We start from the raw sequence: 26,857 nt of genomic DNA, 5'->3' as shown, positions 1-26,857 counted from the left end.
TAGGCTAAACTGATTACAAAGACAAATAACAGATTACAATATAAATAGTATACCTTATAGCCATCAGGATGTGTTTTCAATACTTCAGTGCATGCACGTTTGATATAATGCTACATTTCATTTATGGTATATATACCTAAATGGTGATTCTAACATAACCTTTCATCTATAAACAGATGTGTTCAGTTGCCACAAATCTGGCAGGAAATAGAAGCAGAGGCACATGGCTGCAATCAAAGTATTGTTTGCATTCTATATGTGATTTTATCTGGTCTTACTGACAAATAATTTCAGGAATATTATCGATACTAAATTTTTTATATTTTACTTAGGTTTGATAACATGTATTGCTGATCATTTAAAGTACTGCTTTAAGAAGCACCAAAAGAAAAAGGAAAGCAGTATTTATCAAAGATAGAACTTGCGCTGCAAGGAAAAAAGGCGTATGTAGAAAATTCTAAAACCTATGGATTACAAAATAATTAGTGTCAGCCATCGCCTTGTTTCACCAAAAGCGACAATAAGTTCCATAATACAATTTGGCATTGAAAGGATGAGACTTCGGATATACGTTTGAAATATGTAAATCTAATCACTTTCAGTATCATGTCAAATTTCATTCCTGGTGACAATTTTATTAGGATAGTCATCAGAAGACAATGGACAACATGGAGAAGTATAATGGCATATCGGATAAATATGTAGCCTGCAAAAGTGGAGCAAGCCGTTTATCCTAATACTGTTCAGGGTTGCACTTCTCAGTTGGCGGTAATATATATATATATATATGCCGCATAGAGGCAAGTAATTTCTGATTTGCAAGAACTATATGGTACTGCTGAAAAAGAAATTTTTTCCTACCTGTTGGCACGGGCTATAATGCGATTAAACTAAATGTTAAGGCATTTGATAATGCTGTTTTATGCTTCAGATTCCGTTCGTTCGTTTGCATATCAGGGTCTTATCATTGTCTCAGTGGGTTTTTCCTTCTCATCTCACTTCATGTCTTATTCCCATCCTTGAAGCCTGACATGAGCGTCGGTATTTCAGTGGGATTATCCGCCTTCTTGTAATCTAAGATTTGTAAATTCTATTCTGTCCTAAATTATATTGTATGTTTTCCTTTCGTCTACATATAGGGGCTGACTGAAAAGTTTTGAAGTCGCCTCTGTTTCTCTTTCTTGATATTAGGAGTGGTAACCCCGTATTGGGTGTAATGAAAGTTAACTTGCAGTTGAATAGTCATGAATCAGTATTTGGCCACCTATCTATGTGTATTTTGAACTTTCGTCCCGTTCAATGAAGAACATTGTGGGGACACAATTTTAAATCTTGTGCCGAAAATTCCCGAAGCAACTGATCAGCCATCCGCTCTCCATATGCATAAGGCTGAGAGCATTAACGTTGAATAACTTCCCTCTACTGGTAATTTGGTTAACCTCGTCAATGGTACACATTGGACCTTTGTTAAACATATAAAGTAATAAAAAAATATAGTAAGGAAGGAAAACGTATACTACAACACATACAGAGAGAAAGAAGATTACATACCCATTTCTATGATATAATTGTTCTCTTGCTCTTTGCAAATGTAGACAGGCTATAATCCTTAATTGCTCTTGAAACATGCAAATTCGCTTATGTAATATGATTAATTATTTATAATCACTGTGCCTTTGTTTTCAATAATATATTTCATAATTTGTTGAAGTGGAGAGACACACATTGTATTGCAGAATAAATATTTTGCTGGAATTTTTGATGCAAATCCAGTAAATACTTTGCCATAATAAGAAATGTACATTGACATATATATTATTTAGCATCTCCTAGTTGTGGTGATATTCCGCACGCATATCTTATATTTCTTGTTAAGAATCGCTGTGAATAAGATGGAAACATTCCATAATTCGTTGCTAATTGTAGTATCAGGAAATTTGCTTTTATTCTTTTTAGAGATACTTCTGAGAAGTATTCGTGAGTTAATCCTCCTGTATCTGGTTCGTTGCCCTTTCATTAAAACTTGCTTAGAAATTTTGTTCTTGATTTATGTCTCGGAATAGGAAGATGGATATCAGTCATCTTTTAATGTGGCTTCCTTAGCTGCTGCGTCAGCAACTTCATTCTCTAGTATACTTGCATGCCCAAGTATCCACTTTAGGCTAATAGGACTAATATTCATTTCCATTTTTATTGTTTCTTGAAGAGTTTGAATAAGATATTTTCATGAACATAACGCTTTTTATGAAAACTTTGGCTTTCATGAACATTTCCACGAACATTTTGGCTGTCTGTATAAATAGAGTTTACTTGGTCGTAGCGAAAGAGCAAGGCGTCTCTGTGATTATCCGGCAGATATGTGATTAAAGTTTGCCTTATACTTGGACTGTAAGATAACAGTTGGCATGTAACAGTATGTGTTAGGTAGAGAAACATTTAATCATGCTTCCGTATTTCGATGACAGTGGCAATTCAAAGAGATGAAATCGGAGTGATCAACAAACACGATTATTCTCCGTGATTGTTAATGCCAGCATTGCACGTTAATATACAGACAGTGCGCAATAACTATCATATAATCGTCTTGAAAAGCATTTGCAGGAAATCACAAGGGGGAAAAATAGCTGATACATGATCGACATGAAAAACAACATCCTGCCAGTTCCATATAATGGCATATGGAGCTTTACATAAATTATCAATTCCAGTTGATCGTTTGTAAATAAAACCTAATTTGTTTGTAAATTTTATGACTTCATGTTAATTATAAACAATACTCATTTTTATTAATTTATTCTCCCATAAAATGAGAAATAATAACTAAAAGTGTCCATATACACATTCGTTTGAAAATATCGCACCGATCCTCTGGTCATACAGTATTTGGATTCACATATAAAAAAATGACTCAACAAATACACAGTTTTAAAAGCAGTATATCATTAGGATTATCGACAGAGTAAAGTCCTGTGATATATTTCTTTTCAGTACTTTTTCAGTTTATTTATTAATTTCCTTAATAAGATGACCACCTTTTTTTTTATCATTTTAGCTTTATTTATGAAACATCACTCAATTCCGCCTAATAAAATCACAAAATCTTTAAAATCCAATAATAATCCAATAATAAAATCAAAAAATCTTTAAAATCACCATATCTCGAGGATTTCCAATAAAATGTTAAGTGTTGGCACATATTTTTTTTAATAATCGCTATATATTTCTATAAACATAATACATACCGATAACATTTGGTCGCAGCATCCTCCTTTTTTGAAAAGTGATTCGACATAATTGTGAAACGGATACAAAATTAGAATTAAGGCTAATTTATTTAGATTACATTTAATTATTTCATAACAAGAGCTCGTCTCTATAATGGATAGATTACTCTCCTTACGTTTAGCATAATTCCAAGAATATATTTAATTCTTATAAAGGTAATATGTTATTCTCAATCACATACCTATTTTAAATACCAAATTGGAGAAGTTTCGGATCATTTCATATTTTTTTACGAAAGTCTGTTCAGAGCCTCAAGTAAAGTATTACCTTCGGTTTATCAGTTTTAGCCAAAATCTAATATGTTGTTCTCATTAATATAAAAGTCTTAAATACTAAAACTGAAAGTTTTGGATTATACTTTAATATAGATTTTCTTTAAAAACGTTTACGTGCTCTAAGTAAAGTAGAACTTCCGGTTGTCTATTAAAGACTGTTGTAGAGTTCCTCATTCTTTTTGTCTAAAGTAAATATCGAGGGACTTAGTGAACTTGTTAGCGACTTGAAGCTGAGCTCAAATAATAGATGTCGTAAACTCAATAAGGGTTAACTACACTTCATTTCACTCAAAATAAGATGAACAGTTGGCCGTTTATTCGGGCTTTCATTAAAGCCTCCACTCGGGCTTGAAATCAAAATAAGAAGTAACTGTAATTAATTAAGTGACTTAGCCGAGGCTAACACAAATCTTAACGTAGCCCTTAATTTAAACTAGCCGGCGAATATCAAAAGGCGCGTAATATGCGACCGAGCCTAATTGCTTTTAGAAAGACTTAGCCCAAAGGCAAACACGCGCTACTCAGGATTCCTATCTCTCTCTCTCTCTCGAAGTAAGTTTAACGTTCTTTAAGTGCTGTTTCTAACTCATTTGCATTCAACGCGTTTCTAAAAACTCATTTTGGTAGGGAGTTATAAGTGAAAACGAATAATTGATAGGAAAGTTTATCTAAATTAAAATAACTGTTATAAGATTAAAATATATCTTACACTGTTATCAGCTTCATGTAAAATAACATTTTCGATAGAAATTTTTGGAACTTTCATACAAGAATTTATAGTGTTCTAGCTAAAATAAAGTTATTTGACTGCTAGAATCTAGCAGAACAGTGTACGGACTATTCGCTAGACTCTGTTGTGTTAGTAACAACTCAGAAGAAGGGTTAAAATATTTTTATTTTAACTCATTCACAGATGGCTCTTGGGCGAACAGGAAGCACGCATTTTTGGTTTGAACCTAAAATAGTAAGTGTTAAATTAAACTAATGCTAAGCAGATTAGCATAAGCTACACAGAGTTGTTTACCGCGTAGTTGGCTCATGGCTAAAATCACCGACATAGACTAACAAGCACGTAATAAGCACGGCCGTAATCTAGCAAGCTTTAACTCGTAGCAACAACGTGACTGAAAAGCAGAACACGCTCTCTCTAACTGAAGTAACTCAGAAAAATTCTCTGTAAATTCAGAATCACAATACATAAAACATTGCTAAAATCCGCATTCAGCAGAGTCAAAATCTTGAAAGGGTCTCTTTAATAACCATAGGTCACAAATACCCATCTTCTGAAGTAACTTTATAAATTCCGCTACAAATTTTAACATTCTGTAGAGATTTTTGACTAGGCCTAGCAACAATAGATTGCTCCTCCAACTGAATACAAATGCGGATAGTCATATAACAGGCGTTACAGCACTTCAGCTGGTGGTAAGTAAGTAAGTAAGTAAGTAAGACCTGAGCTTAAACAGTAGTTTCTACCCTATTTGCATAAAGGGTAAAACTGAAAATACTTTCTGGCAGGAAAGCGTAGATAGCAAAATGAGGAAGTAAAAAAAAAAGCTATTTCTAAAATAAAAATAAGTACTACAAAAATAAAGTAAGACCCTACAAGTTATAGGGACAAAACAATCGCCACATACATACAGACACACAGAAAGGACAGGCATCATCGTAAAACTAGCAAAAATCTGCTGTAGTGATACTAATTTGCAATTATTCACTGAAAACTCATTATCGATTTTTTGGACCAAAAACGTTACTTGTGTATACAGGTTGGGGAGGTACAAAAACCAGATTTGTTGAGGAAAAACCGTGGCTTGGTTTCCAGGACGAATCCCGGCTGCATGTTTGCTGATGTGGCTTTAGGAGTATTATGTAAACGTTTTGAAAGCTATTTGAGTGGAACCATAAAAGAAACAAAAGCCCAGATTCATTGAGGAAAAACAGTCGTTCTGATCCAGGACAGTCCCTGGCTGAGCGTTTGTAACTGTGACATTAGCATTGCGTAAAATTGCTCTACATGCTACGTGCAGATGTTCTAGTGTAGAAAAAATGCATAGACTTAATAAAATGGAATTTCTGGACATCCTCAGTATTGAAACGATAACTACGAGGAAAGAAATTCTCTTATGAGGAAGAATAAAACGGCATGTCCGCATTGCTACAGAGGATGCCACACGAGTCTTTTATGTCTGTGAATTGTTTATAAAACCCTATGAAAAGTGTAATTCAATGTGAAATACTCAAATTTGAAAAGCAAAAAATAATTGGGCCGTATAATTCTAAGCAAGAGAATGAAATATTAAAGTACCCTAAATGAGAATCGATCTTACTTAGAGTCATCTTATTCTAAATAAGAGAATAAAATCTCAAAATGTTTCAATCCGACTATGCATAACATAAATATTGGAGCCAGTTCAAAGCATGCTTCTTAGTCTTGCCTTGTGTAAACTGGCCAAATGTGTAACTCTGTATACAATGAAAAGTGGTTTCATATTATTTCATATTGATCCTTAAAGGCATCAGTCATTAAATTTCTCATTTTTCTTAATCTAGATAATTAAATGAAATAATACGTTTAGTCATCAAGAACAAAAATTTACTACATTACTCTTCTTAAAGTCTGAATTTATATGCATTAACTTACAATGTCAAAGCTGTATTTGGTTCTGACTACACTCAAAACATATCAAAATTTGAAAGCAAATTGTATAATATTGCTCTTTTCAATCTCTTAGGTAAAAGAAGAAGATCCAGAACAAGTTTTAGTCAAGGCTTCGACGTGGTTCGGTAACCGAGTGCGCTTTGTTCTGCATTCAGATCTCTCTGAAGACGATGTAGCATCTGCTTTTCGCAAAATCCAGAGCATCGCTGTGTAAATAAAGAATGAAAATAAAAATCTATTATCACTTTAAGATGCAGTTATGCTCGATCATTAAGACAATATAACGGCAGTAAATTTTATGAAGAAGCAAATGCATATAACAAATCATAAAGCAAAGAAACTATAATAAACTTTTCTTTCGTAAAAAGAAAAAAAATGCTAATTATAAAAACTGTAGTTTGTTTGTTTGGATAGAATTTAAAAGTTTGTAATGCATAGTAGATAGCTCGGCATAAAAACTTCTAGTTGATACAATGCTTATTTCAAATTATATCATATATTTCGTATTTTGTTACTTAAGTAATTAAACAAATTCCACCATATCATTGAAACAATACATAAAATAACAGACCATCTAAGAAATTCAACAGAAAGAATAAATACACAAATTTCCAATTAGAATTGATTTATCAGTGTGTTATGTATGCTCGCAAGATAGAATCGCGTGTTAACCTGCACGTGTTCAATCCCTGGAATAATTAGATGCGTAGAACAGGAAGCGTTGATATTTATTACAGCTGCAAATGGGTAACAGCTAATACAATTAAGGCAATAAGAAAGCGTAGCATTAGCAGTACCAAGATGCCCGGAAAAAATCCTTCTTAAAGCAGGATCACAAATAATAATCCAAAAATATAGGATGTAACAAAGAGTACTTCTTCTTGAAAACTGCTTCAACTTCTGATTTCAACACAGAAAGCGAGGTTGTGTATCAGAAAGTACAAGTACGTCCGGATAAAGCTAGAGGTCGAGTGGATATTTTCCAGACGTATAGCGCTAGGATGTCACAGTCTGACGACAGTAGACATTTTGATAACAGGAAGAAATTTTCCATCGCGACTGTCGATCGCTAATATAAATCACAAAAGAGGAAACTAGGAGTAGACAGAAAGAATTTAATCAGGTGTACTAAAATACAGAGGATAGAATTAATCCGGAAGGAAACAAATCGCTCTCAGATACAATTAAATAGTATTAATAAAAAATTGTTGCTCGCAGTGATTCAAGTACGGGAAAAGTTTTTTCCTAGTGTCTAAAACAATGCATAAGACCTATGATATATATGTTATCATTAGTATCCGATATTGGCCCAAGAACATCCAAAATAATTCATTCAGATGGTTTTGTAGTAAAATGCGTATGAGTCTGCATGTACAGTGATGGCCAAAATTGTGGACACTTTTGGAAATTTTTATGTTTTTGAACTTTGTATGCTTATAGAAAACGTTGCGTTTCGCAAAATGCAAACTTGTATATATCATTTTAAAGAGAATTTATTACTGAATTCAATACAAAACACAAAATTCAATTATTTGCAATACAAAAAAAAAGTTAAACGATAATAGTTATGGATATACATTAGATAGTGATGATTGCAGTGAGTTATCAGTACTTAGTAGGGTACGCTTTATTTTGGATTACAGCTTCACATCGACCATCGACGTTTCATTGAGCTGACAAGAGTTTTAAGCTCTTCTTTCGTTATTTCATGATGCCAGGAAACAATTATAGCCTCAATTAGTTCCCTTTTATTTGATGGGCGCCTCATTCGGACAAGAGTTTTCAAACGGTGCCACAAATTTTCGATAGGATTGAGGTCAGGACTGTTTCCTGGCCGTGACAACACTTTAATGCTCTTTGTACGAAACCACTCTATCGATATTTTGGCCGTGTGGCAAGGGACAGAATCCTGCTGAAAAATAAACGAAGCATTGTTGGGAAAGAGATCTCTGATGGAAGGTAGAAGTTTTGGCTCTAGAATAGTGTCAATGTATTTTCTGGCATTCAGTGTCCCATCGATGACATGAAGGCAACCTATACCATCTGCTGACATGCATGACCAAATCATAACACTAACTGGGTTCTTCACAGTTGCTTGAATGCAGTCAGGATGTAGCTCTTCTCCTATTATACGTCTTACATATTTTCGCCCATCACTACCGAATAACGATATCTTAGTTTCATCACTCCATATAACTTGTGACCACTGATCATCTGTCCAATTAATGTGTTCCTTTGCCCACTGTAGTCTTTGTTTCCGTTGCTGAAAATTAAGATAAGGCTTTTTTCGTGGAATTCTACCTCTCAGTCCAACATCTGTTAATCTTCTCCTGATTGTTCTTGAACTGACAGAAACACCAGCATCATTCAGATCACTTCTGATGGCCGCTGATGACATTTTTCTATCTTGGAGACATAGTCTTTTTATTCTTCTGTCATCAATAGATGTGGTGCACCTTTTTCGGCCTTTTCCTTCTTTGTTTTTTATTGAATTTGTCTCCTGATATCGTAAACAAAACTTTCGGACTCCAGATGCAGTCACTGAACCACCCACCTGTCTTGCAATTTCAGCATAAGAATGACCACTTTCTCGTAACACAATAATATTACATCTCTTTCTAGGTGTCCAATCTACTCTTTTATTTATTGTCATTGCTTCTTCACTAAATATTAAAAATTTTTACAAAAATTCCTACTTGTAATTGCAGTGTATAAGAAACAGGTCCTCCTTCTGCAGAACAAAGCAAAATAATGAATTGTTTCAAGTGTAAACATGATGTCAGCTTCTACTGGCAGTTACTAACATTTGATTGGTTCTCAGAACAAGAACAGTGATTGGCCAGGAAAGCTAGACATTAGAAACCAATTCATAACTGTGTTTTTTATTTATATCAAAGTACATATAACTTTTTTTGTATTGCAAATAATTGAATTTTGTGTTTTGTATTGAATTCAGTAATAAATTCTCTTTTAAATGATGTATACAAGTTTGCATTTTGCGAAACGTAACATTTTCTATAAGCATACAAAGTTCAAAATCATAAAAATTTCCAAAAGTGTCCACAATTTTGGCCACCACTGTAGTAAAATGCATATGAGTCTGCATGTAGTAAAATGCATATGAGTCTGCATGTAATAAAATGCATATGAGTCTGCATGTAGTAAAATACATATGAGTCTGCATGTAGTAAAATGCATATGAGTCTGCATGTAATAAAATGCATATGAGTCTGCATGTAGTAGTAAAATGCATGAGTCTGCATGTAGTAAAATGCATATGAGTTCACATGCATCACAGAATTTTCCTATTTTGCTTACGCCTGCCTTAGCTTAGAAAAAAGTTTATGTATTCTATAGAATGCCTTCGTTATATCAACATAACTACATGTATAGCTATTATATAAAATTATCTCCTGTAGGGTTATTTTCTGAAAACACATTAAGGATATGAGACATTAGTAAGGTAGTTGCCATCTTAATTTCTTATTGGAATTGGCTTCCAGTCGTCAGTAGAGGATTCTGTCTTACAGATGTTATGAATTTTTTCCCTCAAACGATATTTTTTCAAACTCTTGTCTAATATTTAGGAAATACCATTCCAAATACCCCGGGAATTTTTAAAATGAATGAATCTGCATAATTTCAAAGATAAAAGTGAATCATATTTTCCATGCGCTATCAAGATTTTAAGTGTAATTCAGTACGGGATAAGACCACCTAACTCTCCATGTTTCTAAGTTAAGTCCTATTCGTAAAAGAGCTGATTGAAATATGTTACGTGCATCTCTTTTTGCTTCCCTGCTATTTAGACATAGCAACCTTCCACTATTTAGACGTCGTGTTCTGTGAAGATTAATATGTATAGATATATTTGAACTCGAGTTATACAGACAGGGTTTTAAGTATCTGTTCTCAGCGAGTGGAAGCATTTAGTATGCTCATTCAGCGCATGGAGTGGCCAACTCGATCACCGGACCTGAATTCTATCGAGCATGTTTGAGATGCTTTAGGTAGACGTATAGCTGCTCTAAATTATCTTCTTCAGATCCTTGCCGCACTTGCAACTGTTTTGCCAGAGCAATGGCTCTCATTTTTTGAGGAACTGATAGACTGCATAACAGCATCGCACATCGCTGTATGTGTTGTATTGCTTCTAGGGCAAATAATACTCCATATTGAAGGTAATATTCCTATACCAAACTTGCACATCCGATTTGTTCATTTTATGCGTATGCTAATTTGAATAACGCCATAATTGTCTAGTAATTCTTTTCATTTTATTTTATACCTTACTATGTGTTGCATACTTCGGGCCAGTTTCATTGAATTCTACACGTAACTTTTTGAGTAATCATCACTGTTGTAATTTTTCCTTAATTAATGATAGCCAGTGTAGTTCTGTGTGAGTTATAATTATGTACTAGTTAGGTTCCAGATTTCAGAGTTTTATACTTCAATATTCCTAAAATTTATTTAATTAATTAATTGTTGTAGCTAAATGAGGAGAAAAAAACAGTTTAATTTTTCCATTTGAAATGGCATTTCGTTCATCTTTTCTCGATATCGTAGCTTGTATCTTAAAAAGCGATATAAATTTTAAGTGGCGAATTTATCTAATCACTCAGTTATTATTTCTTTATCTTTATACGGTGGGTTGCTAGGCGCAGAAGGGGAAAACTATGTGAGTGTTGAACATTGCGATTTCAGACAATCTGGAGACGTTTAAAAAGAATAAAACACTTCATCAACCAATGTAAGTTTTCAACCTCAGTTTCTTCGAAAGAACAGAAGAGTATGGTACCAGAAGTGGATCTGCGAAGTGATGCCGTGACGAAGCCAACAGCTGCGATGCGGCGGGCCATGGCAGAGGCTCTTGTGGGAGATGATGTATACAGAGAAGATCCCACACTTCTTGGTATGATTTTTTTTTTTTTTTTTTTTTTTTTTTTTTTTTTTTTTTTGTTTTTGGAAAATGAGATGCATTATTTTAAGATTAGAGGAAAAAAGCACCATTTTTTTACTACAAATACATAATATATTTTTAACTATTAAAAGGAAGTAACTGACAGTTTTTGTTACTTTTCATTCATTGAACTATTTTTACATCCTTACTGTAATCGCGAAACATTTTGGGTATCATATTTCAACGAAAATATCCATTTTGACTGCTCTCGAATACACTCGAACTATGTTTATGCGTGGCATTACGTACGGACAGAATAAAATACTCTTTTTTTCAAAAACGGATTGTAAAATGGATTTAATATGGATTCAGAAGAGATGTTTTTCGTGGTTTCTGTACGTACGTATATATGTATCTCGCATAACTCAAAAATGAGTTGCTTCAGAACGTTGAAATTTTGTACATGGAACTGCTATAACATGTAGTTGTGCAACATCTTTTTGATTGCAATCGGCCGCACCAAAAGTACATATAACCTCTCTGATATCCGGTTTGGTAAGCTCAGGGTTTTTATTCTTATATATTGGTAAATTGTGCATTTTTCGCTTTAAAAGTGGCTTAATCCTGTTGTTCTTATGTTGCGGTTAAGGTTTTTATGCTTTTCAACTCTTAGTAGAATAGTGAATTAAGTCAGTTTGTGCATCAAATTCAATGTCTTTATACAAAGTGGGATAAAAAGTAAACTTTCAGTTTTAGGTACCGAGAAATCTGTCTTCCTACCCGCTGGCCGAATTGCTTGTTTCTGCATAGAAACGCTAATTCCAATTGTAAAAAGTGTTTTTTAGCTGTTTTTAACTGTTTGGTCTTTTAATTTTCTGTATTTTACACTTTTTAATGAAGATGTTTTTGAGTTTTATGTATTTTTGCTTTGCCGCGAATTGAGAACTGAACTAATTGTACGAGAAATGTATCTCTAATAAAATTAGAACAAATAATTTTAAATGGAATGCAGCGAGAAATATATATTATTTAATAGGCCGTACAAGGAAGTCATGTCCGCCGCCCAGACGGTCTAGTTCTTAAGGGAACTTTTTGCAGTACCAAAGGGCCCGAGTTTGAATCCCGGAGAAGACATGGATACTTGTAAATATATAGTATCTTTGCAGCAAGGGCACTATAAATATATCGCGAGCTTCTCGAGAGGTTGGTGGTAGGTGAAGAGGTGTAAGAGACTCTCCGAATGTTCTCCATCCAAATTGGAGGCGGAAGTTGAACTGTCATCTGTATGGTACTCAAGACTCTTGCCAATGACAGGTGCAGTTTTGCTGTCCTTGCCAGGATGAATTTCGTAGGCCTCTTCTGATGCTACTATCAGGCAAGTGAGATAAGTCACAAGAACAACAGGAAGTCATGTTTTGTCCGCATCAGATTTTTTTATTAACTTATTCGTAATAAAAAGAGAAAAAATATGTTTATTCATTTCTGCCAGACAAAACATGAGGATTTGATTTTTAAATTTCGATTTTGATTTTTGTTTTCTTAACTCTGACATTTAACCTAATTCCCTTATTAAACAAAAATAACTCCTGTTACAAATTCATATCCTTAAATTTTTACTGTTAACAAAAATTAAAACTCCAATAAAAAAAAGTATTTTGATTTTAAAAAGTTCTTTTGCTTCTGTAAACAAAAAAAAAAAAAAAATTGCAACGATATATTGCAGTTGTATAAAATTTAAAAAGAAATACGACTTAAAAGAGACTGCAATCTGTATGTTATTACAAACTTTCATACCGCCCTGTTGACATAGTGAAGGGAGCCAGTTTATGTGGCCTTCGGCAAGGGCTCCAATCCCTGAGAAACCATGGATGCTTATAAGTGAATAGTATTTTTACGGCATGAAGGCACTTAAATACTATCAAGCATAAAGCTTTCGAGAGAGATAATGGTAAGAAAGACGGGAGAGAAATTTCCGGAACTGTCGACCACTGATCCTCTTTCAGAACAGGGAAGAGTTAGGCTGATTCCTACGGTCATATTATGAGGGCCCCAAGGCTAAAGTCAATGTCAGGAGCAACTCTTATAGGATGCACTCCAGTTATTCAGAATCATATACCAATGCAGGGTCGAAAATGCTTTCCTGACGCGCTGGTGTACAAAGACAGATCAGAAGTTAAAAGATGCCAGATATGTTAGTATTCGCTTTAATAATAAATTTACATGAACAAAAGTTACATGAGTCAAAGGTAGTGTTTTGTCCACCGACTTCAATGCACGCTTCACATCTACGGCGCATGGAATTCCGAATATTCTAGAATATTTCAGGCATTTCTTGAATTTCCTCGGCTGCAAATGCGATTCTTGCACCTCGACGTTGTCAGCGCAGGCGTCATAAAGCGGTATCTTCATACACCTCCATAAAAAGAAATCAAGACATGATAGGTTCAGTGATCAAGCAGGCCAACGCACCGGACCACCACGTCCTTCAGATTTGGCCACGTGTTTGCCAAATCTGACTTCTAGGTGGCTCCGAAAGTTATGGTTGAAACTGACAGGGGCCCCATCCTGTTGGAACTACATTGTCTGTCGCATCGATGCAGAAATTTGTTCATCATCTAAAAGTTGTGGCATGACTTGCTACGGAAAGATCAAGTAGATACAACCGGTTAGACGAAAAGGCAACAGGTAAGGTCCGATGAGGTGATTCCCCACAATGCCGGCCCAAACATTAACCGAAAACCGACTCTGCGCTACACGATGTCGTGTTGCATGAGGGTTCTCTACAGCCCATAGATGGGCGTTAAATATTCCTTCCCTTGTGAAGGATGCCTCATCGGTGAACAACACATTAGCAGGGAAACTGTGATTTGTAGCACACTTTTCAAGATACCGTTGTGCAAAAGCAGCTTGGATAAGCTGCACGTGATACGGTTGCAATTCGTTTACTCTGAAAATCCTCCAGATGGTAGAACGGGAAACTCCGACTGCATGCGCTACACTTTGCATAATCAAATTTGGAGTTTCCTATACCTGATGTAGCACATGCTCTTCAATATTTGGAGTCCAGGCTAATCGTGCCCGATTCATCGATTCATGGCAGCTCTTTGAAAGGAGCCTATTTTAGCTAACCTCCGGTGCATCTTTGCAAAGAAATTATTGCTGGATGACGCCTCATAGTATATCGTTCCGCGTACAAGCGCTGCGTGCGGCTGGCCCACTACAATCTGCAGCCCCATATGCTAAATGTATATTGGCTAACTCCACGTTCGTGTAATTATTCATCCTATTAACTTTGTGTTCTTACGCGAAATAACGATTCTCTAAATGAGCTTTCGCGCAACGCCATCTACCGTGTCAGAAAAGCATTTCAGATTCTGCATGGCTATACGATTCCGAGTCGTTGAGGGTGCACCCTATCCCTCCTAGAACTTCTGAAACGTGGTATTAAGACATCCTGCATCATGGTAGAAAAATTAGTTGCTAATATTTTACAGGTAAAGAGTTAAATTATTGTAAGAAATAGCGAGATCGAGATTTGGTTATACAGCCCTATTTAGTAATATCCAAAATTTTCAAAAATTCAGTTTTGAAAATTTAGAAAGTCGCCAAGGTGATCGAGACTTACAATAAAACTATAAAATAATGAATAAGGGATACCAAATGAAAAATGTATATTTAGATGTCAGCATATGGTAATATAAAACAGAAGGAAATTCTTTGTTAAAGCGCTCCCCGAGATGGAATCGTCAATCAACTGGGATATATCGTCAAAATCTGGCTGCGTGTTCTTCTACCTCGACATGTAATCGTACATTATCACCGTCTTGCATTTTTGCTCTCTCTTATATAATTCAATTTTATAAGGTTTTCAAATACGCATTGTTTATTTTAGAATATATACTTTTTTTTTTTTTTTTTTTTTTGGTGTGTGTGAGTATGACGTTAACAGTCTTTAATTTAACAAGTAATGAGGTGGATTCCGAATCATTTTTTTAAGAAAAAGGCCTCTTACCTGATAAAGGAGTATTCGAAAATGGCCAGAACATGAAACTTTATGGTAACGAAGAACCCATTCGGATGTGCAGTGTTAAAAATAACAAAAACATGATTGGCCTCCGTGTTGGAAATTAGTTCAGCGATTCCAGAATATCGTTCGTTACTGCTTTAAATTTTTACATATTCTTGGGCAGAGCAGCTAACGTCCATGAAATGGTGTATCAAACAATTTAATATATGTTAAAGTGCTGCAGTTGACTGGAACAATTACATGCGATAAAATAATAAGGAGTAAATCTTAAAAATATTCTTAGAAAACTGCATGTTAGTGTTATTGTTACTATCTTAGTATATTGTGCTGTTTATTTTTATATTCGCGTTTCACGAGCGCTTATTGCTGAGATCTTGGCGCAAATCTAAAATCACCAAATATGGTTGGGGGCCGCTGTAGCAAAAAATTTCCAAATGGAACATTAAACATACAGATAACAATTAAGACACAATAACACGCCGAATAAATACTAATTCAGAAGTCAAACAACAAAAAAAACTATGTGATTTTTGTTCTTTGACTATGTTTTGTTGTTTGATATGATGTTTTGTTGTTTGACTTCTGAATTAGTATACAGATAACAATTGAATCTTTGAAAATTTAAGGGTACTTTTTCGTTTTGCCGACCCAAACGATAAAGTCGCCAATAATGGTACAACTGATGCCAAACGGAATATCTTCGCTGGTAACCTTTTACGCCTCATTCTCAAAACAAGTCGCAGCCATTTCTTACCAGATTGATTGTTTCTTTCAATACTGGCATACAATCACGTAAAATATTTACAAAGATTAAATTTTGTGCCCTAAGACCATTCGCGGTAATTAAGTTAATTACGAGGACATAAACGCACCAATCACCCGAAGGCGAAAATATAGAAAAGGCAATATCAAGAGTTAAATTCATCAATTCTAATAAGAATGCACTAGCGAAGTAAAGCACTGCAATTTGACATAATAATGGGGTCACGTGATACGAACCGGCGAATCAGGATGTTGAACCATGATAGAATAGTAAATTCTTAAATTAATATCTTTTTACAAATTTATTGTTTTTATTTATTGGCTTTTTACAAAATTTTAAACCATATTAAAACGTTTATGCCTTAAATAAAAAATTCTTAAAACTAACATTTGTTAACAATTTTATGTGTATACTGTATGCTGTCGCCAACAAAGTCTGCTTTTCGAGATTTGAGCCGGCGAAACGGAAAAGTACCAATTTAAGTCAGAATACAAGAAATTCTGGAAATCAGTTTGCTGCTGAAAGATGATGTCTCCTATTATATTTATTTTAGAGCGATACAGAGAGTACACATCTTATATGTTAATAAATGCGCTGACAGGGGATTGAATGTATACTACAGAAAGGTGCGATAAATAATGAAGAAATCTATTTTACACCACTTGCAATTATCGAAATAATCCAATTATAAATTTCAAATTTGCGAGATTACCGGTGGCCGAGCAGTAAAATCACTGATCACAGGTAGTTCGAAGCGAGTTCTAATCACTGTCAATGGACTATCCGAAAAAACATTTTCATGGTTTCCTTATGGATGACTTGAACATAAGTTATTTATTTTGAAATGTCTTTTTAAGGCAAATGTTTTCTGTGACTTCTTGGAACTCTGTCCTCAATAAAAATGCTACAAATTTTTTAGCTGCCTAATTTAATTTTGGACGCAATGCAAGCTACACTTTTTTTGTTGTTTTAATCTTATATTCTACTAAAATCTTACCAACTTCCCTCCCCCCCCCTACATTTCGTAATGTACGTTGTGACTTTGACTCCCTGCTTTCAGTTGCATTATTTGATGAAAGATCTGTGAATTCATTTTTAGATTTATTACCTAAAAGATTAGCCCACTTGGGACCGAACGGTAAAGTCGCTGAAAACTCATAATTCGATCCGAGGTTCGAATCCCGCAAACGGGCTGGCTGCAGGGCGTTTTCGCGGTTTTCCCCATATGTAATTTCTATACGAGCTAGTTTCGCTTTGAAAGTCCTCCACGAAGGCATCCATCCATGACATTAAGCAGATAGCCCTTGGGTGATTTGCCATAATCAAATAAACCAAAACAAAACCTAATAGATGTTCATAACTGATGAGGAAGCATATTTTTGTCTATTACCTCGTCATCTGTGATTTTCTTTCTACTTTCGAGCTAAAATTTCAAAACATTTGGTGCCTAAATATTTTCTTCTGTAAAAACATCATTTCAAATGTCCGAGAGTATCATTTGAAATAATACCCAAACTATGATATGTGTATTTATATCTTCAAATAAAGACATAGCTTAGGACTAAAATTCTAATTTAATATCTCCTGAATTTTTAGACCTTAATAACAAACTCGATCACAAATTGAAAATAAAATTTACTTGCCCCCCCAAAAAAAAATATTTTTAAAATATTGACAATGGTGTGTATTAAATTAAAAGCAGGCATAATATAACAAAATGTAATAAAAATAAAGAATTTACAATCATTTAATAAAGAATTTAGTAATTTATAATGTAATAAAAGTAAAGAATTTTTGATTTGATTATGAAGACTTAATTAAAGATTAAAAGAATAATTAAGATTCAAAGGATAGACTACAAATTTAAAAGGTGAGAATTGGTACGAATATATACTTGATCCAAACCTATTCGATAAGAAAAATTCTTAAAACTGAGCAAATATCTGTAGAAAATTCGTTTTTTGTAATTAAAAGAAATGTAATTGTTTATTTTATTTCATCTGCAGAAATTTAGCCATTAACAATAACTCAATACCTTTCTTTATGAAAGTATGGAATCCATTGTATTCTTTTTCCCAATTCAGTTTAAAGTTCGCATCAGTTCAGGGGCTACCGGCCGTGCAGTAAAGTCGTTGAACACTGGTAGTTCGGTCCGAGGTTCGAATCCCGCGAACGAGCTGACTGCATGGGCGTTTTCGTGGTTTTCCCCATGTGCAACGTGTATACGAGCCAGCTTCTCTTAGAAAGTCCTCTACGAAGGCATCCCTCCCCTCAGGCAGATAGCTCTCGTGTGCCTTGTCATAATTAAATACACCACTCCATAAGTTCAGATTAAAACTTTGCTGAAAAACTAAGGAATCCATTTCAATAACACAATTAAAATTATTTGGAATAAAACAATTTATGAAAGAGATATAAATGCTTTTTCTTATGTAAAAGTAAATAATGTTAACAATAATTAATTGCTAAAGCAGTGGGAGTGAGAAACTAAAAATGTAAAAGTCTAACTCTGTTTGGCGAATGAGCGCTGTGTTGGAGATTCATGAAGTTTTAAGCTTCGGAAAATTCACTATTGGCAATAAAATTCGTCTGGAAATTCACCGTAGACGATCAAACCCCCATACTATTTTTGGATTTTCTATAGAAGATTTTGGATTTTATTACGAGTTAATTATTTCGCTATTCTATATTTCGTGATAAGTAGATATTTTGAGAAAAACTGAGGGTCCAATATTAGAAGACATCCATTTTAGCCAACATAAAATTCGTGAAAATGATCTGGCTGTAGGTGCAGTTCAAGAAGATTAGAAATAAAAACAAATTCGATCATAACCATTTGATTTTATTTGAGATGCAAATAATACGGAATAAAAGAAGTAGAGTTAGAAGTAAAAGGTATGATAAAAAATGTAAATAATCTCGTGCTTCTGACTTTTGTTTATAACGGACAGAGTTTTGTCGCAAACAGCAAATAATATTATATTTTCTATCTTAAGCTCTTAAAATGATTAAAATTTAATATAAAGATTTCTGGAATACTTCTCAAGTTATTAACAATGATGAAAAATTCATTTTTATTTAACTGGATTTGAATGAAATACATATTAAATGAAAATTTCTCCTAAAATTCTGCTTTGTGCATCATGAAAAATTGTATCTTTCAAATAATTGCAAACGTAAGTTCATATTTTGTTTATTTTTTAGTTTTACGTCTTATTTTTACCTTTGAATGATGCGTTTTGAATTTCATTTTGACATATTTGTAACTGTACGATTTTTAGTTGTTAGGTTCTAGCAAAAGTGAAAATTTTGCTAATTCTTTTCTATTTTGTTTTTGGTTTATGAGTAAGTTATGCTTTGTTTTTCAGATATAAAAAAGCATCTTTTTGTGATATTTAAAGATGTACGTATTGAATTTGTGTTTACGGGGTAATAATGCGTTTCATCAAATAACTTGTAGTTTTAGCGAATCGTTATTAACTTTGGAGCATTTTGAGAGGCAATTATTTGTCATGCGTTATTATTAGAGTTCTGAATGATTAGAATAATTTTACATGTTTGATTCTGGCTGTTTGAAAAATATTCATCTAACGCTATCTTAAATTATTTCAAATAAGAAAAGTGACATTGATTGGAATGGCAAACAGGATCATGACTGCAGCTGTCAGCTATACGAGCACGTTTATTATAAGTAAAATCATCAACGGGTATGTTCTCTCAACTTCAAAAGAAAAGTATTTTCGGTGTATGTTTGTTACAGCGGCCCTCAACCATATTTGACGGGTTACAGCCGAAAACATCGCGGAAGTAAACGTCGCGGAGAAAACAACGCAAGGCGGAAACGTCGTGGTATAAAACATCGTAGGAGAAAAGAAAGCAGAGAAAACATCGCAGTTCTAAAACATAGTGTTAGAAAATATCGTGGTCGAAAATAAAGCGGTTCAAAAACTTCGCAGTTTAATAACATGGTCGTCGAAAATATCGTGGTAAAAAAAAAAAAAAAAAAAAATCATGCATCGCATCGCTGTGATGATTTGTAAGTACTTTATTTCTTACCACGATATTTTCGAAGACGATGATTTCAAACTGCGACGTTTTTGAACCGCTTAATTTTCGACCACGATATTTTGTACCAAGATGTTTTAGAACTGCGGTGTTTTCTCTTTGCATTTTTTTTTCTCCCACGATGTTTTGTACTACAACGTTTTCGCTTTGCGTTGTTTTCTCCGCGACGTTTTCGTCCGCGATGTTTTTCTGCGGGCACCATTTGACGATTTTAGATTTGCGCCAAGATCTCAATTATAATTTCGTTAAGTTCGTGAAGCACGAATGTAAAAAATGGTACTACTTTGGTAGACGGTTGCACGGATTTTTGGCGATTTACATTGGCGCAATTGTTGGCTTGGATTTTACAGTCGTCAGCCATCTTGAAAAATGCTGTTTTTACGTATAGTAAAATATTCAAAACTTAAAAAAAAAAAAAATATCGTTAAAAGTAATGGATTAATTTTTTTGTTGAAAATGTCGCTTTTTAAGATGGCAGCAAGGGTAAATAAATACATTTACTATGAGTATAAAATAGTAAAGTAAGGTTACTATTACTTTCCTATAGCAAAGAGAATAAAAACACCGCTATAAAAACATTGTGCCAACGTTTAATTAGATTAAAATATTACTGAAATTGAATATCGAAATAAAAACCATCATACCAACATTTAAAAGAATTAGAATAATATTAAATTCAAATACTTTAAAATACGTTATATAGAATATAATTAACATTAAAACATATGGACAATAATTATCTCAGCAATTTTTGAAAATAGTGTTTTAATTTTTTCAACAAAAAATTGAAGTATACAATTATAAAATAAAGGAAAAATATTACTTACATTTTTTTAGTCATTTAACCTATTGCTTATTGATAAGTACCACAAAAAAAATCGGAATCATAATTTAAATAACATCTTTGAAGACATCTTTCAAGGAATTCGAAGATATGAATTAAATTTTAAAACGGGGCGGAAATGCACAAATTTTCAGTAACCAATCAGGGAGCTGATTATAGCTCGTTAATGCACAAATATTCTATAACCAATCAGAGAGCTTATTACATCACGCCTAGAATTAAAATTATTTAAAAATTCATACATAAAAAAATCATTTTTTTAAAAAATGCAAAATTAAATTGTATTTTAATATTTAACAGCCATAAATAATGTTTAAAACATTAGATTAAATTTATACATATAAAAACCAATTACTTTTAAAGTAAGGTGACGTCATTGGTTACATCATCCACAATATAAAATTTCATAAAATATGATAAACAATAAAATTTTTATTTCAAATAAAAACGCAAAATTAAATTGATTTTTAATATTTAGAAGCCATAAATAATATTTAAAACACGGAATTTATGCAGAATAAAACACATTATTTTTTAAATAAAATGACAACAAAGTATCGGTTACCATAAATAACTTATCCATCAATACCATAAGTTGTATTACTCGCCAAAAGAAAAATCGCCAACAAATCGCCAAAATCCGTGCAACCGTCTACCAAAGTAACACCAAAAGAATTAAATGTTTCAATTACTTAAATTCAAATCCTTTAAAATAAGTTTTATATGATATAATTATTTAACATTAAAACATATGTGGCAATAAATATCTCAGGAATTTTTGAAAAAAGGTATTAATTTTTAAATAAAAATTGAAGTATACAATAATAAAGTAAAAGAAAAATATGTACTTACATTTTTTTAAGCAGTTTACCTTAAGTATATTGATAAGTACCAGAAAAAAGAAAAGATTTTCATCTGTTATCCCCATCTCTCGCACTTCATTGAAGAAACAATTAGCGAGGTTTCCTCAAAAAATTTTTAATAAATTTCTTCTGACCCTTGTAACAATAAATAAGTCTTTGATTAGAAAATCCAGGTTGGCCAAAATAAGGTCTCAAACGGCAATTTTTTTTATGCCGATACCAATAATTCTTGGTAATTACCAATAACAACATTTATCCATTCGCTTTGAAATCTGAGGAATTCGAAGAGATGAATAATAAAATTTTAAAATGGCGCGGAAATGCACAAATATTCAGTAACCAATCAGGGAGCTGATTACATCACGCATAGAATTAAAATTATTTAAATAATCATTCATAATAAATTTATATTTAAAAAATTGCAAAATTAAATTGTGCTTTAATATTTAACAGCTATAAGTAATGTTTAAAACATTAGATTAAATTTATAGATATTAAAACCAATTACTTTTAAAATAATGTGACGTCATTCATTACATCATTCACAACATAAAATTCCATAAAATATCATAAACAATAAAATTTTTATTTCAAATAAAAATGCAAAATTAAATTCATTTTTATTATTTTGAAGTCATAAATAAGGTACTATTCGGTTCTGAGAGCCGTAAAAAATCGCCAAACTATTGTTGATGCCAGTGCTGCCAAAAATAACTGCGGCAACCCTAACGCAAGAAAGGAAGTATAATGGTAAATATTGAAGATTGATGTGTTAATTTCATATAGTACTTTTTATTAGTATAATTTATATAAAAAAGGCTAAACATGACTGAATGGAAGCATAAGAATAAATAAGTATTTCAGATCATTTTTATAATTTATATAAAGATTGCTAAACATAACTGAACGGATGCCTGCATCGCTATTTCGCTACCGAGTTATGTCTAAAGTATAATTTCATCTCGTTGGTTGTTCAAACATAATTTTCTAAAATGCAAAATCGCCGACTTATTTGTTTGCCGTTTTTTACAAGGGTAACAATTGAATTTTTGTCAATTTTCTTTTACTTTTTAAGTGAAAATAGGTCGTTGTGTACATAGATAAAGTCAAGTGTGTGCGCAGTGCCATTTGTGTGCAATTCTGGGATTTTTTTTTTTAAAGTGAAAATAGGTTGATGTGTACATGGATACCGAGTATGTGTAAACACGCGTCAAGCAGTGGGTGATTGGTTACATCATCCACAATATTAACTATTACATAGTTTATTTACCGAAAATTCTATTGGAGACTTTTCTTCATGGGCAATTCCCAAATTGTTAAATTCAAGGATATCAAAAAAGGATTTAAAAGTTAAACTAGTATTTCAATGGCGTCTTAAGAAATATAGAACTATATAAACTTACGCATTACGCAATCTGAATCAGCGCGTACGCTAGATTTGGCGCTTTTGCGCATATATTTTCGCTGATTTTTTTTTACGAATCAAATCAAACTCATTAAACCCCTAAAATCTCTAAAGAAAGCAATCATGCTAAAAACAAAGAAGATAATGATCTTTTAACCTTAAAGCAAAATAAATCAAGCAAAAAAACGCACTATTACGGATAGCAAAGGGTAAGAATTGGAGGCTTCCTTCAGCCCACCTGGACATGAGTGTCCCCATAGCTCGAAAGAAGAGGGCCCAGTATCTCCACAAACGAGTGCAGCCAGTAACCCAGCCACCCCCAAACAACAAACAAAAATACTAAATTAAAAATAAGTAAGCACATCTAACACAAAATTACAAACCAATCAACCAACAAACAAAAAACAAACCATAAACATTAATTCACAACATAGAACACCACAGATATCTAAAACCCATTATAAATACAGAATTCAGTTTTAATAGAAGATTCTTACAAGCGCCCTATTTTAGTTGATAAACTTCATTAGAGCAATAGTATATGATTTAAAAACTTTAAAAATTAATGACACTTACATTGAAATCAGTAATGTTAAAAATCTGTCTAATAGGGGCTGTTAAACTACAATCAACCACAAAATGCCTACCATCACCATCAACCTGACAACTATTACATAGTTTATTTTTCTGCAGATTAAATCGGTTGAAATGGAACGGAAACCTACCATGTCCAGTTAAAACCTGATTAATATTAATATTGTTCATAAATTTAATTTTTTTCGTGATTTTCATTAGTTCCATAAATCCTTTGTTTTTAGGTGAAGAAAACCACTGTATTTTCCATTTGTTTACGCAAAATTCTTTCATTCTTCGAACAGCAATTGTAGCGAAGCGGTATCTTAACTTTAAATTAATAAACCTAAGAATACATCACTGCGAGTGGACTGTAAATTTAACCTTTATTCGGTAGTTTGAACTTTCGAACACAACACACAGCACAAAGTAAAACCACAGAGTTAATTAGCGGTTTTAAGAATGCAAGAACAAAATGCGAGCTGCGCATACAATCTGCGCATTGCGAAATTATCTCACAGACAGGCAGAGAGCTCTGGTGCCCGGAACATTCCGCCCGGCGTTGAAACATCGTTTCAAAATAGATAACTTTTACAAAATGAAATTATCATAACAATATTAAATTATGCAAAAATATATCATTAAAATATACACAAGAAAACATAATATGAAATTATGCAATGAAACTAAGTTGTTCTCAAAACAGATGCACAGAAGCCTTGATACAATTCAGGAAATTATAGTTAAAGCAAAGTACAAAGTTATAATGCTTTAGAAAAAAAAAAATTTAATCAATGATAGGCAAAATACTAAGTTTGTGAATTGGCCTTTTGAAAACTCCGGTAGCAATTTTGATCTTCACGATACGCACAATATTATCTGAGTTAGGAAAAACTTCCAGCACTCTTCCTAATTTCCATCGTAGCGGGGGTAAATTGTCTTCCTTTATGATAACTAAATCATTAACCTTTAAATTAGGTTGCACTTTCAACCATTTTGAACGTCGTTGCAAATTAGAAATGTATTCATTGGACCATCTTTTCCAAAAGCTTTGAAACATTTTCTCAACAATCTTCCAGCGTTGCAATATAGGAATTTTTTGATCGTGTAAACTTTCTTCTGGTAAGGCAGTTAGCGGGTTACCAACTAAAAAGTGGCCTGGCGTAAGTGCAGAAAATTCTGATGGATCTTCAGACAGTGGACACAAAGGTCGCGAATTTAAACAAGCTTCAATTTGAGCTAGCAATGTCATAAATTCTTCTTGCGTTAGAAGTTGTTCACCTATGGTTCGCTTGAGATGTAACTTTGTAGATTTGACTGCAGCTTCCCATAATCCTCCAAAATGTGGCGCTGCGGGAGGATTAAATATCCACTTAATACCTTCAGTAGAGCAATATTTATTAACCAATTCATTTTCATTCAAGGAGTTTATTACTCTTTTCAATTCCTTATCTGCAGCAATAAAATTTGTGCCACAATCGCTATGCACTTCTATTCGTTTTCCTCTTCGAGATACAAAGCGCTTCAAAGCGGCAATAAATGATTCTGATGTAAGATTACCTACTAATTCAATATGTATAGCTCTTGTAGTAAAACACACGAATACACAAATGTAGCATTTCATTGGTTTTACTCCTCGACTTTGCCTGGGCTTCACTTGAAATGGCCCGGCATAGTCAATTCCAACTTTGGAGAAAACCTTTGACGGAACGACTCTAGACGATGGTAAATCAGACATTATCTGGGTAGATGTTTTATCTCGTACACGATTACATTTCACACATTTCCAAATCTGTTGTCTTACAACTGACCTAGCGTGGATTATCCAATATTCTCTTCTAATTACTGATAGCAATAGCAGGGGGCCAGCATGAAGATGGGATATATGAAAATGATTCACTATAATCTGTGTTACGTGATGTTTCTTGGGCAACAAAATAGGGTATTTTCTGTCCTGCGCGATGTTGGATTGTCTTAATCTGTCTCCAACGCGTATAAGTCCATTCTTATCGATAAAGGGGTTCAAAGAAAGGATCTTACTATTTGAGTTTAACGGTTGATTCTTTTTCAGAAGATTATATTCGTTAAAAAACTCATCCATTTGAACTACTCTAACAGTTGCATTTCTAGCGTATTGCAATTCTTCAGTTTTAAGGTAACCCTTAATCCTTGTTGCGGTAGATTTAGCTGAATTATTCGCAAACCGAAAACACCATGCGATGATTCTTTTAAGTTTCAATAATGATGAAACTTCATTAAGGACTGGAATTTGCGAAGCGACTGTTCCAATTGAACAAGAAATATTTTTCCGTTGTTCCCTTAAAGACTCTTCTGAAACTGGTAAGTTGATAGAGAACGGAATATTATTTGAATTAAGCCAATGAAGACCTGTCCACCACAAGTCATGAGTAGAAAGCTCTGAAGGCAAAAGACCTCTTGATGCGCAATCAGCTGGATTCTCCTTTCCTTTTATGTGATTCCAATGCGATGAAGGTAAGACTGATTGAATTTCTGAAACGCGGTTGGCTACGAAGGTTTGCCAGCGTGTTGGTTCTGATTGTATCCAGGACAAAACTATCATTGAATCACTCCATGCGTAAATATCGTCAACATGAATTTGCAATGAATTCTGCTCAGCTTGAACCAAATGCACTAATAGAACTGCAGAGCAGAGTTCTAAACGAGGAATAGAGATTTCTTTCAGGGGAGCTACGCGAGTTTTTGATGTTAGTAGCTGCACCGAAACTGAAGAATGATTTGAAGACTTTAAATAAATCACTGCGGCGTAAGCTTTCTCTGATGCGTCACAGAAACAATGAAGTTCTACATTTGTAGATTTGGGCAATAATACTCTCCTAGGAATATGAATGCATTCAAGATTTGCGATATCTTCACAATAGATTTTCCATCTTTGATTGATTTCATCTGGCAAGGGATCATCCCTCGAGATTTGTATTATCCATATATCTTGAAGCAAGATTTTTGCTGCAACTATAAAAGGTGCTAACCAACCAAGTGGATAAAAGATTTTCGAAATAGAAGATAAAATTAAATTTTTAGTAGAACACTCTCTGTTTTCGAGATTTCCAAAGTGACAAGTAAACTCGTCTTGCGTTGGATACCACTCCAAACCCAATAATTTTATTTATTTAGTATCAACTACTGTACATGAAGAATTTGAGTTCCGAGCAC

The 26,857-nt window shown here is 33.5% G+C and overlaps 2 protein-coding genes across 10 annotated transcripts in view; both read left to right on the top strand.

Moving 5' to 3' along the window:
• LOC118180797 (uncharacterized) overlaps window positions 1-6,472 on the top strand; it is a 45,376-nt gene extending 38,904 nt beyond the window's left edge. For both annotated transcript variants that reach the window (XM_085817071.1, XM_085817070.1), the window contains one exon: window positions 6,296-6,472. In XM_085817071.1, the coding sequence (XP_085673197.1) occupies window positions 6,296-6,436 (141 nt within the window). In that variant the 3' untranslated portion in view covers window positions 6,437-6,472. The remainder of the gene's footprint in view (window positions 1-6,295) is intronic.
• Window positions 6,473-10,886: 4,414 nt separating this feature from the next.
• The window catches only part of LOC118201287 (uncharacterized), a 144,607-nt gene continuing 128,636 nt past the window's right edge, over window positions 10,887-26,857 (top strand). For 4 of the 8 annotated variants that reach the window (XR_015041233.1, XR_015041232.1, XM_085817065.1 and 1 more), the window contains exon 1: window positions 10,887-11,137. Coding sequence is in view for 6 of the 8 variants with exons in the window: in XM_085817065.1 (XP_085673191.1) it covers window positions 11,017-11,137 (121 nt within the window). In the remaining 2 variants the exon portion in view is untranslated. The remainder of the gene's footprint in view (window positions 11,138-26,857) is intronic. The other 4 variants (XM_085817064.1, XM_085817069.1, XM_085817068.1 and 1 more) reach the window with 2 other exon arrangements.

The sequence above is a fragment of the Stegodyphus dumicola genome, chromosome 5, assembly GCF_044657685.1.
Source record: "Stegodyphus dumicola isolate Sdum_Otavi_A_Nest chromosome 5, ASM4465768v1".
Taxonomy (NCBI): Eukaryota; Metazoa; Arthropoda; class Arachnida; order Araneae; family Eresidae; genus Stegodyphus; species Stegodyphus dumicola.
The sequence above is the reverse complement of the archived record's forward strand: the minus strand, read 5'-3'. Positions and strand labels throughout refer to the sequence as shown.